This window comes from Camelus dromedarius, chromosome X (assembly GCF_036321535.1).
Source record: "Camelus dromedarius isolate mCamDro1 chromosome X, mCamDro1.pat, whole genome shotgun sequence".
In the NCBI taxonomy this organism is placed as follows: domain Eukaryota; kingdom Metazoa; phylum Chordata; class Mammalia; order Artiodactyla; family Camelidae; genus Camelus; species Camelus dromedarius.
The window spans coordinates 80,468,800-80,481,810 of record NC_087472.1 but is presented as its reverse complement, the minus strand read 5'-3'; the positions used below and the strand labels follow the sequence as shown (position 1 = coordinate 80,481,810).

Below are 13,011 nucleotides of genomic sequence, written 5' to 3'. Positions count from 1 at the left end.
GGTCTTTCTTGAACTTCAACTCTGGTCTTCAAACCACGCTATTATCAGGAAAGGTCAATGCAACAGAAAGAGAGCAAGAGGACCCCTGCATACCCCAGGATCTGGGCAGGGTGGCCCTTCCATCCACTTGTACCTTCTCCTAAGTGTGTGAACCTCTCTGCCTGCACCTCTGTGCCAGCAAATTACTCCTCTTATTGACCTGAATTTCGACTCCCTAGGTCCTATCCTTGAGGATACTGAAAATTAGGTCATCCCTCCTCCACATGACAGCCCTTTAGACGTCGTAAGACATTTATCAGGCACACCTGAGTCTCCCCTCCAGACAAATATCCCTTTTCACTACTCTGCCCTACACATGACAAATTTCCAGTCCTTTCACCATCATGGCTGCTGTCCCACGAGGCAGCCAGAACTCAGCATAAACTCCATTACAAACTCCATAAACTCCAGAACTCCATTACATGGGAATCCCACGTAAAGGACTCCCAGCACACACAGAAGAAATCAGTCACCTCCCTTCATCTCTGCCACGCTTCTACCAATGCAAGCGAGGGTTAGCGTCTCTGGTGGCCACATGACAGAGTTAACGCTTATCTGGTGGAAGGGGAATGTGGATAAAGCTGACTGGCACATGTGGGGCGAAGGAACAATGGCCCTCTCTGGAAGCACCATCAGAGTCTATACTTAATAGGGATGAGGATGAGAGAGTGAATGAAGCAAATGGCAGTGAACTCAAGAAAGGAGAGAGAATCCCAATCTGGAAATGGCGGTGGAGAACAGTCTTCTGTCTTCCGCTGAGGGTATTGTGAAGGAAGTAATATGGTCACGGTGGAAAGACCAAAGAGTTTGGAGGAAAAAATCAAAGACACAGGAGAGTTGGCAGCATGGGAAAGGAGACAAGGCTGCCACAGAAGAGTGAGTGGCCACTGTTGCGGTGGGGGGGGGGGTAGAAAGCTGAGAAGTCACCTTCAATAACTACAAGCTAACAGTACATTTATACTCACCGTTGCCAAAAGGAGTGTGGGGTCTTTTAAAAAGCTAGAGAAAGACAGTATATACAGGCAGGAGTTAGAAGTAAAAGAACTATAACTCTGCTTTAGATACCTTGAGGCAATCCGCTGTTTTTCAATGCTGGTTCATTTACTTGAATTGTGTCATCTTCAAGGTAGAAGTAGATTTTATAGCGTCTAATTCTATAGTTTTCTTGCCTTTTATCAGGCACTTCATCTTCCAAATAGGCATCAAAAGATAATACCTGTTGGAATCACAGAAAGTAAGAAGTGAAAATAAATTCAGCAAACTTAAAATCAATAAAGCTACTGCCTGTATACGTTTTGTTAATGTAAAGAAAAAATTGAGGAAATTTTTGCAAGAAGAAATTCTACACATCAGCTATGAGAATGGATATACAATCTAGGTTACAGTATATAAAGATTATTTTATATTTTCATCACTCTGGTCAGAATGAGGAAATTATATTCAAGCAATAAATCCATCATTCAGCTCTACCATAAATTGAACTAGCGCCTGTCCTTGGAATTTCACAGTGGGATTCTGTATGTGTTAAGAGAGAAAATAATATTCTTTTCCAGAAGACAAATATGAGTCTGTCATTTTTTTCCCATTAAAAATAACACAAAGCTACCCTGGTTCTCCGACAAAATTATTCTGACTTCTGGTCCTGCTGACTGCTTGCCTTGAGGCAACTGAAACACGCAGGGCTGAAATTCTTCCAATGCACTGGAGACCCCACCCTACACTTCTTCAGTAACCTCAAAAAGCCTAGCTCAGTGCTAGACCCAGTCTTATCTTATTGGGTGTGTTAGGGTGGGAGAGAGGTAGACATTAGGAGAGGTGGATTCTAAAGTAGTTACAGTAAAAAAATCAGAGTCGAAGATATCCTTGAAAATTCCTTAACTACTTTGGAAAACCGTGCCTCTCGGTATGTATAACACAGTGCATTTTTCTCCCATGTTGAACCAGAAGACTGCCTCTTCAGCTGAAGATCAGCTGAATTAGCTTCCATAGGTTCGGGTGCCATGTTGTATGAATAATACATATCTTTAACCTTTAGAATCACTTTCAACACAGCGACCTGCTCACACACACTTAGAAAGACATGGTAATTAAGGACAATGGAGGGAACAGTAGATTTAGGCTACCATTTCAAGCTGGACCTGGGGCACAGGCTTCATGAGAGCTCCATTTTAACATTTCCTTGGCTCTCCTTTTTGTTCAATTTTTGTAATTCAAGTTGCAAAAGTTAATTGTGCATATGTTGTAATACCATGTTAAAGCAACACAGACAACATGATTAATGTGAGTAAGTCTGTTAGGTGCAATCTACCCTCTAGGGGTGGCCAGTTACCCTAATTAGAAACACACGCTCCAGGATTGTTTAGCAAATTTCTATCAGAAGCCCACACTTCAGAAGTGGCTGACAAAAATGCCTCAGTCATTTATCTCTGATCAACAGAAGAGGATTTATTCATCACCATAAAGAATATGAGAAATGAGCTTTAGTTAGTGAAATAATTGTATTCAAAATGAATGGATCAATTACAAATATTGACCAGGCCCTGACTTTACCAGAACAGCTTCTAGGAATCTAGTGAGCCCAGAGATCTATACCCTTCAAAATGGCACCTTGGGCTTCATTCCAAAATGGTCCTATCTTCAGCTGCTCTCTTGGGGAACGTATCTGGCCTGATTCCAGGTAGAAAGTTAGCTAAATCCACTACGAGAATGTTGTCATATTTGTGTTGAGTGAACATTCCAGGTAAGATGCCACCGGATGGGTACAGGGTTTCCTTCTGACGTGATGAAAATGTCCTGGAACTAGACAGAGGTGATGGTTGTACAACACTGTGAATACACCAGATGCCTTTGAATTGCATGCTTTAAAATGGCTAATCATTAATTTTATGTTATGTAAATTTTACCTCATTTTTAAAAAAGATATTGGTCACTGAATTGTACTGAACACTAAAATGGTAAATTTTATGTTATCTGAATTATACCTCAATTTTTAAAAGTAGGGGGGGAAAGATGATGTTGGAACATCTCAGAGGACAAGAGAGCTGGGCTTCATGAAGCTTTCAGTAACAGTAGTGAGTTGGAGCAAAATGTGCCACCCTAGAATGTGCCACTTTGACATGTGGATTATTCTGAGCTGAAGACAATCAGAGCCCAGCAGAGGCAGGAAAAACTTTCTTACCTCCCACTTAACTGCCTAAAAGAATTTACATAGGAAACCTGCACCAGGAAGAGAGCTATATTACCGGAGAAAACGTTTTATATCAGAAAGACTTACCAGCATCACAGGGCAAACATGTGTTTACCAAACACTTGCTCTTCTCATCTTCCTACCCTTTGAAGCCCCGGACCCCTACCCACTTCTCCTTAGCTCAGATTGGCATATAAGCCTCCATTCCTGACTGCCAAGGAGTCTCATATGTGTTGGGGGTTCCCATATGTACAAAATTTGCTTTTCTCCTGTTAATCTGTCTTATGTCGATTTAATTGTTAGACCAGCCAAAGACTCTAGAAGGGAAGAAGGGAATAGTTTTCTGTTCCTACAATAGTAGTCTATCCGAAACTTTTTTTCTTTTTAATTGGGTAGGAAAGTGTGGCGAGAATATTCATATCTCTCACCTACCTCTATGCATTGAATGCCACTGATATAAACTGATGCATGACCAAACTGCCACGGATCAGTGGACAACACTGTCATGTATGTAATCATTAAATATTTATCAAAAGAAATGATGCATTCAAAGAAAATAAAGGATGCTAAATGGGAACAAGGAGAAAGAAAGACATTATTTTAGTCTAGGCTTCAGTATTTCTAGAAGAGGGACAGACTGATATTTCACGTTCTGGTCCCCCGAGAATACAGGGCTGACGAACTTCAGCATGAAAGGTAGAGAGCAAGTCAGAGTGGTAGAGACAGAAAGACAGAAAAGGAAGAGGGAGGGGAAACTGTGAAATGGGGCAAAGTAGAACGCAAAGGAAGAGATACCAAATAGACTAAAAGTGATCTCACAAAGATGAAAGAACTAATTGCAATGGAACTTGATGCACCAGAGAATCCAGAGAGAAAGATCTAAAAAAAAAATTGCTAGAAATGAAAATTTATAGAAACATAATTATGATACAAGGTTTCATCATAATTTATGATGTCAAGCAGAGACTAGATAAATAAGGTCCTAGAGGATGTAACTAGCTGTAATTTTCTTGCAAGCGGTATGTAAATGTCATTTGGCAGGCTGTGTGATCTTCTATTCCCCACAGGCCTCTACAAGCCCTACTGTATTATATGAGGTTACCTGCCTGAGCCCCGAGGCATTTGGATTTTTGATGCTAGCCAAGAGGATCGGAAATGTGAAATCAATTAGCATTAAATAATAGATATATGATATTCCCTCATTAGAAAGGAAATTTTTTAATGTGAATATTTCTGAAATCAGAATCTTTTTATAATTAAAGCCAAAAGAAGCTCAAAACAGTCAGGAATGCATCTGAAGGAAGAAGTTATGACTTGATGGAAGGTGCAAATTTAGCCTTGTGGGGAAGGAGTTAATTCTATTTTCATGTCAATTGAGTGCTTTGCTTTGCAGTGCATTTCCCAAATAGCTAGATTTTAACACATCATTTTGGATTCCTAACTTTCACTTAGAATGTTTTCAAAATGATTACTGTCTGATGCAGCACTGACATGGAAATAATTGTGTATAGAAGACTGTCCATCACAGGCTAGGCGATGCAATCATAAGGCAAAAACAAAAGCCTAACCTCTCAGAATAAATCACAGAATTTTAAGATGGTGAAGTTGGTATGACCAACGCATGAGTCATAAAGACTATTACTCAGGAACCAAACATCTAAGTGCCAAAACCTCATGGCTGAATTTCTAAAGCAGCTGTTAGGAAAGAAAGAAGCACCAGTGATGTTCAATAAAGCTCAACATTCTATAAAGAGATCAGTATCGTAAGTCTACATTTAAAACATTGAGGTTCTATTTGATGAAAAAGGCTCAGACTTAAATTGTGAGGTACTAAAGAAGAAGGTACATAATAGTAAGGATAAATACTTGCTCTTATAGGTTAGTAGACAATAACAATTTGTGTACATTTAATGCAGTGTTGTTTATTCTTCCTGAAAAAGCTGTTATTAAATTAATGGTTTCTCTTATAATTATAGAATCTTAGAATTAAGGAAATAAACCATAATGAATTTTGTATTGCATAAAGAGGATGGTTCCTTTATACATGACAATGGTATAGTTAAAGAAATTTATCATTTAAACAGAATGTAAATAAGTTACTTATACTATATAAGTAAATAATAAATAATAAAATTATTTTATACTAGATATTATATAGTAAAATAATGAACATCAATAATATAAAATATATAAATAACAAATAATATTTAATATAAAATATAAATAATAAAAAATATATAAATATAAAGCAGAATATAACACTGCAAAATATGCCTCTCTGGCATAAGAATTATCTTGAGCTAATTATTTTTAAGAAATAGCAGAGAAAGAAGCTCTGAAATCTGAGTAGAAGTTACCCTTTTCTAAGAGACATTTATACTTACAAGGAAAATCTCCACTTGTGTCTCTCTGCACCAGGAAGAGGAGGATGACTAAATCTCTAGAAACTTATCAATGGAGAAAGCATGGAATTAAATCTGCATAACAACTATACCCTCCTTTCCCATGCTTTGCCTGATAACCTCCCATAACTGGCTCTCCCCACCCCCAGCATCTTTTGCCTTTAGCTGGAGCTAGTGTTTAAGGTGGTGGCTTGGGCTATTTTGAAGAGTTACTCAGTCTTCCTGGGTATCTCCCATGTATACAGGAGGTATACATACTAGTAAACTTCTGTTTGCTTTTCTCCTGCTAAGCTGTCTTTCATCACAGGGGACATCTCAGCTAAGAACTGAGATGGGAAAAGGGAAAATTACTTTTCCTTCCCTGCCTAAACTAATTTATTAAAAAATTCTAATAAATTTAAAATACAGAAATCAGTCACTGATCACAAAGTAATACAACTAAAAATGTATCATGTAACTATAAGCAAATATTGTCCCCCCTAATAATTATTGTGATGAAAATAAATTTTAAAATACAAAAGATAAATGTAGAATCTAATAAAATTTAAAGATAGAGGCAAATCTGTAACCTTGGGTAAATCACTAGATTTCAATTATTACACAAGATAATTTAAAGAGAGCTAACTCAGGTAAATGTACTAACTCAGTGACTCTCAACCTTGGCTTCTCATTAGGAACTTCCCCAAAACAACAAAAACAAAAAAGACCATACCCAAGCCTAAATACATTAAATCAGAATCTTGGAGGCAGTTAAGAGAGGCATCAGCATGTTTTTTTTTAAAGCTTCACGAGTAATTCTGCAATGCAGTCACAGTGAGCAAGGGGTTGAACAAAAATTTTTGAAAGTGCAAAAATTTGTCATAAGGAAAACAAGTCAAAAGCAAAAAAGAATAAAAGCACAAGTAGATAAATTTGAAAGGAGAAAAACAACTGCAATAAATAAATCCAATAGTTTTGTTGTTTTTCTTGTTTTTAATAAATAAAATAGATAAGATTCTAGTGTCGGGGAGGAAAAACATTTTTCCTCTACCTTTCTAGGTTCTTCTGGCTGGTCTAAAGAATTAAAACTGACATTAGGCAGGTTAACAGGAGAAAAAACAAATTTCATTATGTACATATAGAGGCTCCATAAGAATATGAGGCCTAAGGAAAAGTCAGGCAATTGAAGCTTATATGCTGTCTGAGAGGAGAAGAGGGTAGGGGTTTGGGACTTCAAAGGGGAGGAAGGCAATACACAGGAAGATGAAAAAGAGCAAATGTTTGGTAAACAAATGTTTGGCTGGACCAGGCAGAAACAACGGGACACAGAAAGGAATTTAAAAAACACTTTGCTAAGTTCCTCCCTGTCTACCACACCTAGTTCATATTATGCTATAGTTATCTATGGTGATGGCTCCCTTCCTAGAACAGGTCCTCTATCTAAATTCTTTTTTCTTTTTATCTTTTTTTAAATCTATTTAAATTCTTTTAGGCAATTAGGGGGAAGGTCAAAGGTTATTCCTCACTCTTTTGGGCCCTGATTGCTTTAGGCTCAAAATAATCTGCATGCCAAAGAGAAACATTTTGGGGTGGCAAGTTTTACTCCCCTACACTAGCAAAGATAATCAAGAAAGAATATAAGTAAATAAAACCAGAAATGAGATGGTGCATAGCATAGAGATGTAGCAAATTATGTTATAAATTTTATTATAATAAATTATTCAAGCTTTTATGAAAATAAAATCTAAAACCACAAACAAGCGATTTTCTGTAAGAACTGTAAATTATCAAAACACAATGAATAAATAACCAAGTAAAAGTGAAAAAAAATTACCAAAGAATTGCCCCAACAAATGCTCCAACCAAGATGATTTACTAATGGATTCTTTCATACTTTCAAGGTAAGAAAATCACCACTTTATATAACTCCCCCCACAGGATATCAAAAAAGATGGAAAGCCACAAAGGTGAACTCCAGCTTACACTTAAATAAAACAAATCAATTCATTTTACCTTCCACCGCAAAAATTATATATGTGTCAGAGCTTTGAAAGGGAGGATGACCATTCTAGGCTTAGAAGAAAAAGACACAATTACGAAAGAAAAATATTAAAATTTAACTACAAAAACAAGTTACAACTTCAATACACTGAAATATAAATTAAAACAAGAAACATGCAAATAAAAAATGTTAGAAAAGATGACAAAAGTTTTAATTTATTTTATAAAAAAAGTTTTAATTAATTTTGAAAAGATCCTTTAAAAGAAATGAAAACAGAACTTAAAATGAATGAGAAGGTCGATAGAAAAAGGAAAATGTCTGCTCTAAAAAATAATCAGATAACTGAAAATTAAAATAACAGTAAGGCACCAGTTTTGTTTGTTTCTCCTAAGAAATAAGCCTGGTAGGATTATTCATTACCAACGGGAGTTTGAATTATTACAGTTCTTCTGAGGTAATGTGGTGCTATGAGGAGCCATTCTAAAATTCCTATACTTCTCAGGAACTCCATTTCTGGGCATGTAGCCCAAAGAAACAAACCAAAATATGGAGAAACATATGTGCAAAGATGTTCTTTGCAGCATTTTTTTTTTTATTAAGAAAAAAAACTAGCGTGAGTGTAATTAAAAGATCTAACAAGGGAAGGGCTTGGTGAATTACGGCACATCCATGTATTCTGTGGAATATGACGAAGACAGTAGTATGGTATTTTTGAAAAACTACGCGGCAATAAGAAAAATGCTTAGGAAACAGAAATGCTGAGAGAAAAAAAAAAAAAACACAGGACTGAAAATGGTAATATACTACAGTTACAACTGTTTTCAAAAGCATGTATACTGAAACTATGTTTTAAAAACCATAACTATGTTTTTCAAAAAGACTAGGTAGAATAAAGGAACAAAAAGAAAGCCATGGTGGCAGTTCCAGTGGCGGGCTGGTCGGGATGTAGGATCGCGAGGGGCGGGGGGCAGCTGTGGGTAAGGCACCGACCTGAGGTAGAGGCAGAAGACGCGGCCACAGCCTGTGGTGGGTGCTTCCAGGTTGGGGGGGGGGGGCGGTGGATGCTTCCGGTGGCCTGGGCTGGTGGGCGTGGTGAGCGGCATCTGCCCCCTCCCCTTCCATGGCTGGGTTCGGCCCTGCCCTCCTGCACACCCTCCGCAGCCTGGACCTCTAGACCACCGGTCCACCTCAGGGGACCCTGTGTGGGGTCCCTAAAGCACCTGGCAGCCTTTTCAAAGCCTGTTGTGACATCTCACGAGGGCCGTACAGTCCAAACCGAATCGAAGATATTTCTAGTCCCGGAAGCACCTTGATGGCCCGGAAGTAGACCTGTGCCCTCAAAGAAAGTGCTCGGTAGTCGCGGAAGCTCACTGAGGGCTCGGACGCCATACCGAGCGGTTAGTACGCCTTGGATCTCTGTGACTTTTCCGAATCGCTTTGCGGTCACAAACCCAGTGGACGGACTTTTGACATCTCTGAAACACTGAGAACGGCGATGGGTGAGTGAAAGAAAGGAGGAGGGTCCCTCAGCCGTGTGGGCGGCGCAAGGCCGCTTACCACAGGAGCTGCACTTCGGTACGGCCCCCTAGCAAACGCGTAAGCGTCTGGGGAGTCGAGTGACGCGCCCCTCCTCCCCTCAGTCGGCCATCTTATAGCTCTGCGTCGGGAGGGACTGGCGTCCCCAGGCGCCTGAAAGCCCAGAAACAGGACCTTCTGACTTTCAAGCCGAGGTTTCCTAGGGCTCATCCTGACAGGAAAATTCGTCCTCGCCCTCCTCCTGCTCCTCGTGCTCCTCGTCCTCCTCCCGCTCCTCCTCCTCCCATTTCAGGCTCGGGTGTGGGTGGAGCAGCCTCCCAAGACTGCCTGATTCTGAGCACTCGGGGTTCCTGTCGTCTGTGGAATCCCCTCAGCGCCATTCCCTTCGTGCTCCGCCAACCTCTTTCTAGAAGAAATGGCTTCTCACGAGGACACCTACAGCTTTAAGGTTCATTTCCAACAAAGTTCCTGTGACTTCACAGACTCTGAATTTGTAGCCACAGCCGAGGGTCAAAATAATACGACTGAGGAAGCAAGCAAGGGCTGGAGAAAGAGCGATGGACAGCAAGATGAAGACTCTTCGGCGACCTACGTGAAGGCGATCGAGGGCATCCTGGAAACATCGACGCCAGAAGAGGAGGCCACTAGTACAACATGGAGCACAGGGCAGCATCCCAGCCCTGAAGGACCGGCCTGGGCTCTTTCCTTCTCTGCTTCTCCTCAAATAAAGGAAACGTCAGCCCCAGAGGTCACAGCGGAGAAGATCGGGATCAGCGATTTCTCTGACAGCAGAGCGATGACATATCCCGAGGACAAACCCCGTGAGAAGCTACTCGGTGACCGAAGGGTATTCCTTTTTGAAAAAGGCTCTCCAGCCCTACAATTTCCAGATAGACATGACTATCCTTCAGAAAACCAAAAGCACACAGAAAGGAGTGTGGTAACTGAGCGCGCTTCTTCAGGAAGTGGCTGGTCTGATGTGGGTGACGTCTCCTCATTCACATTACCTCAGGAGGAGCCACTCCCATCCTGCCTCTCCAGTATTTCAACGCCTTCATCCTTCACAATTGACCAGGCCACGTACTGGCCTAATTTGTACGGTGGTCCTTGGCAGAACCCTGGCAGCTCCTGGACCAGCAGCTCCACGCTTCCTTTATATCCGTCCTTGGGCAGCGGCAGCGGCAGCAGCTTCCACGCAGTGGCGAGCAGCCAGAGCCTCTGGAGGGATTTTTCCTTCAGTTCTACAGTGCGCTCCCCAGACTGGTCCAGAGACCTGAAGGCGGCAGGGGAAGATCAGTCTCCAAATCCTCATTCACTTTGTTTCTCCAGAAGTTCAGAAGCAAAGGTGAAGGAGTGGAGGCAGCGACTCCGAGAGGAGATACCGTCAAGTCCTTGGGGAGATTCTGTGTCTTATTCCCGGCCAAAGAGCCAATGGGAGCAGAGCCAGCAGGAGGGTTTCATCGACACCCACTGTCACCTGGACATGCTCTACTCCAAGCTGTCTTTCAAAGGAACCTTTGAAAAGTTCAGAAAAATTTATAGCCGTTCCTTCCCTAAGGAATTTCACGGCTGCATCTCTGATTTCTGTGATCCTCGCACACTAAGGGATGGCCTATGGGAGGAGCTGCTGAAAGAGGATCTGATCTGGGGGGCCTTCGGCTGTCACCCTCATTTTGCACGTTACTACAATGAGAATCAAGAGAGAAGCATTTTGCAAGCCCTACAGCACCCCAAGGCTGTAGCCTTTGGAGAAATTGGCTTGGATTACTCTTACAAGTGCACCACACCTGTCCCTCAGCAGCACAAGATATTTGAGAGACAGCTGCGGCTGGCTGTGTCTCTAAAGAAGCCCATGGTGATCCACTGCCGAGAAGCTGACAAAGATCTGCTGAGCATCATGAAAAAATTCGTGCCCCCTGATTACAAGATCCACAGGCATTGCTTCACTGGCAATTACTCAGTCATCGAGCCCCTTCTGGAGTACTTCCCCAACATGTCTGTGGGCTTCACAGCTGTCCTGACTTACTCTTCTGCCTGGGACGTACGGGAGGCTCTGAAGAAGATCCCGCTGGAGAGAATCATCGTGGAGACAGATGCTCCCTACTTCCTCCCTCGTGGTGTTCCCAAGAGCCTGTGCCAGTTTGCCCACCCAGGCCTGGCCCTGCATACCATTCGGGAGATTGCCAAAATCAAAGATCAGCCAGTCTCCCACATCTTGGCCACCTTACGCAAGAACACTACTCGCCTCTATAATATTTAAACAGAGAGGGCACAGTCAGGAGTCTTCCAGGAAAGGGAGACCAGCAGCCTGACAACAGACTCAGTTTGAACTCTGCCTGTCAAGGATATGTTCAGCAAGCCCCGTGGAACAGAGAAAACCAGGACAAGATGTTTTCCTCAAAACCTCTTCAGAAGACTTCTTGTGACTGGTAGGCTGCGGTGCACTGGGATGGGAGGAGGGCTGAGGGGAACTGCTGGTTGATGTCATCAGGGGTTTGCCTTCCAAGCCCAATTGTGCCAGCATAGCCGGTAAAAAAGAAAGAGTTCCATCGGGCTCAAGTTTGCTAATCCAAACCCTGTTCTCTGCAGCCTGCATTTTTGAGTAGTTAGCAAATAAAGTCACCCTCCTACCTGTCTTTTAAAGAAAAAAGACAGCAGGGAATGTTGAATTTTAAAAGTGAGCTAGGTGATTTGTTCCATTTATTCCCCAAATGTATTTGTTATTATAGGAATTCTATATCTCATATAGTTTGTTGTTAAGTTTGTAAAGTCAGTGACTGTTCAACTTGTAAATTTGTATTTCTAAAGATAAACCAACAGTAGCTTTTCATCTAAGAAGAAGTCAATTTTGAGAAAAATTAGTTAATAGTCATAATGTGCCAGGGCAGGGGGGAGGTGTCTGGGGGAGTTTAGTGTGATAGGAGCCAAATCTGTTGAATTTTAGAACCACTGAGATGAGTCTTGAATCTGAACTGAACTCAACTCCTAAGACTCGTATAATTCCGAAGCTCTTCCGCTAACTAGCACATAATAGCAACTCTTCATTCAGAATGCTCTGATTCTTAACAAGGCTCAAATGTATACACTTAGAAATACCATTCTCCAGAAGGATGGAAACAGAAGAGCTTCAGCTGCCCACTTGGCAAACAGCCGTCCTCCTTGAGAAATTAAAATGAACCCACATCTTAAGGAAGACATTCAAGTGAGGAAATTTGACTTTGCCAGCCAAAGCACACACTAAAATCCAGGAGTCTCACTGCTGGAGGAGACATTCCACTTTCAAAATGGAAAATCTCTTTTACTCTCGAAAACTAAACTGATGAAAAGAAGCCTAGAATCCTCCAGACTTCTCTAGTTTCTTCTGTGCCCATTTATGTGGATCTACAAAAATCAACTGGTTCCTCACCATTTGGGTCTCAGCTCAAAAGCCGACTCCACAGAGCAGCCCTCCCTGACCACCAGTCTGCAGGGCTCGCTCACCTGGGAGGAAGAAAAATCCCTGGCCTATTAGTTTGATTTAATCATATTGCTTAGGCCTGTCAGAGACTGTGTTGTGAACTGATACATGTGTTCATTGGTTATCTCTCCCTCTTAGATTGTAAATTTATAAGCTTGTCATACTTGTTTACACTGTTAGAAGAGCGCCAGGAACAGAGCAGGCGCTCAGCAAAGATTTCTTGAATTAACATATGCATGGATACTTGACTTCACTGACATCTGGCAGTAAGTGATAATACTGGGGCAAGGGGGCAGATATTAGTAAGAGAACAGATAATAAGCCATCACAGTTCTAGCACTCTTCTTTAATTTATAAGGCAAAGGAAGGTTTAAAGGCCACCAATACTCTGCCCTGAGATGTGATCTGT

The 13,011-nt window shown here is 41.4% G+C and overlaps 2 protein-coding genes across 2 annotated transcripts in view; one reads left to right on the top strand and one right to left on the bottom strand.

Moving 5' to 3' along the window:
• The window catches only part of EFHC2 (EF-hand domain containing 2), a 169,087-nt gene that overhangs the window by 105,448 nt on the left and 50,628 nt on the right, over nucleotides 1-13,011 (bottom strand). The window contains exon 3 of the mRNA XM_031445394.2: nucleotides 1,105-1,255. Within this exon, the coding sequence (XP_031301254.1) occupies nucleotides 1,105-1,255 (151 nt within the window). The remainder of the gene's footprint in view (nucleotides 1-1,104; nucleotides 1,256-13,011) is intronic.
• LOC105085271 (putative deoxyribonuclease TATDN2) lies at nucleotides 9,561-11,405 on the top strand. Its single transcript, XM_064482861.1, has one exon. It carries the CDS (start codon nucleotides 9,561-9,563, stop codon nucleotides 11,403-11,405), a length of 1,845 nt encoding a protein of 614 aa, XP_064338931.1.

Bases quoted from the DNA above. Each gene is read 5' to 3' on its own strand.
- LOC105085271 (XM_064482861.1), top strand. From the start codon at position 9,561: ATGGCTTCTCACGAGGACACCTACAGCTTTAAGGTTCATTTCCAACAA.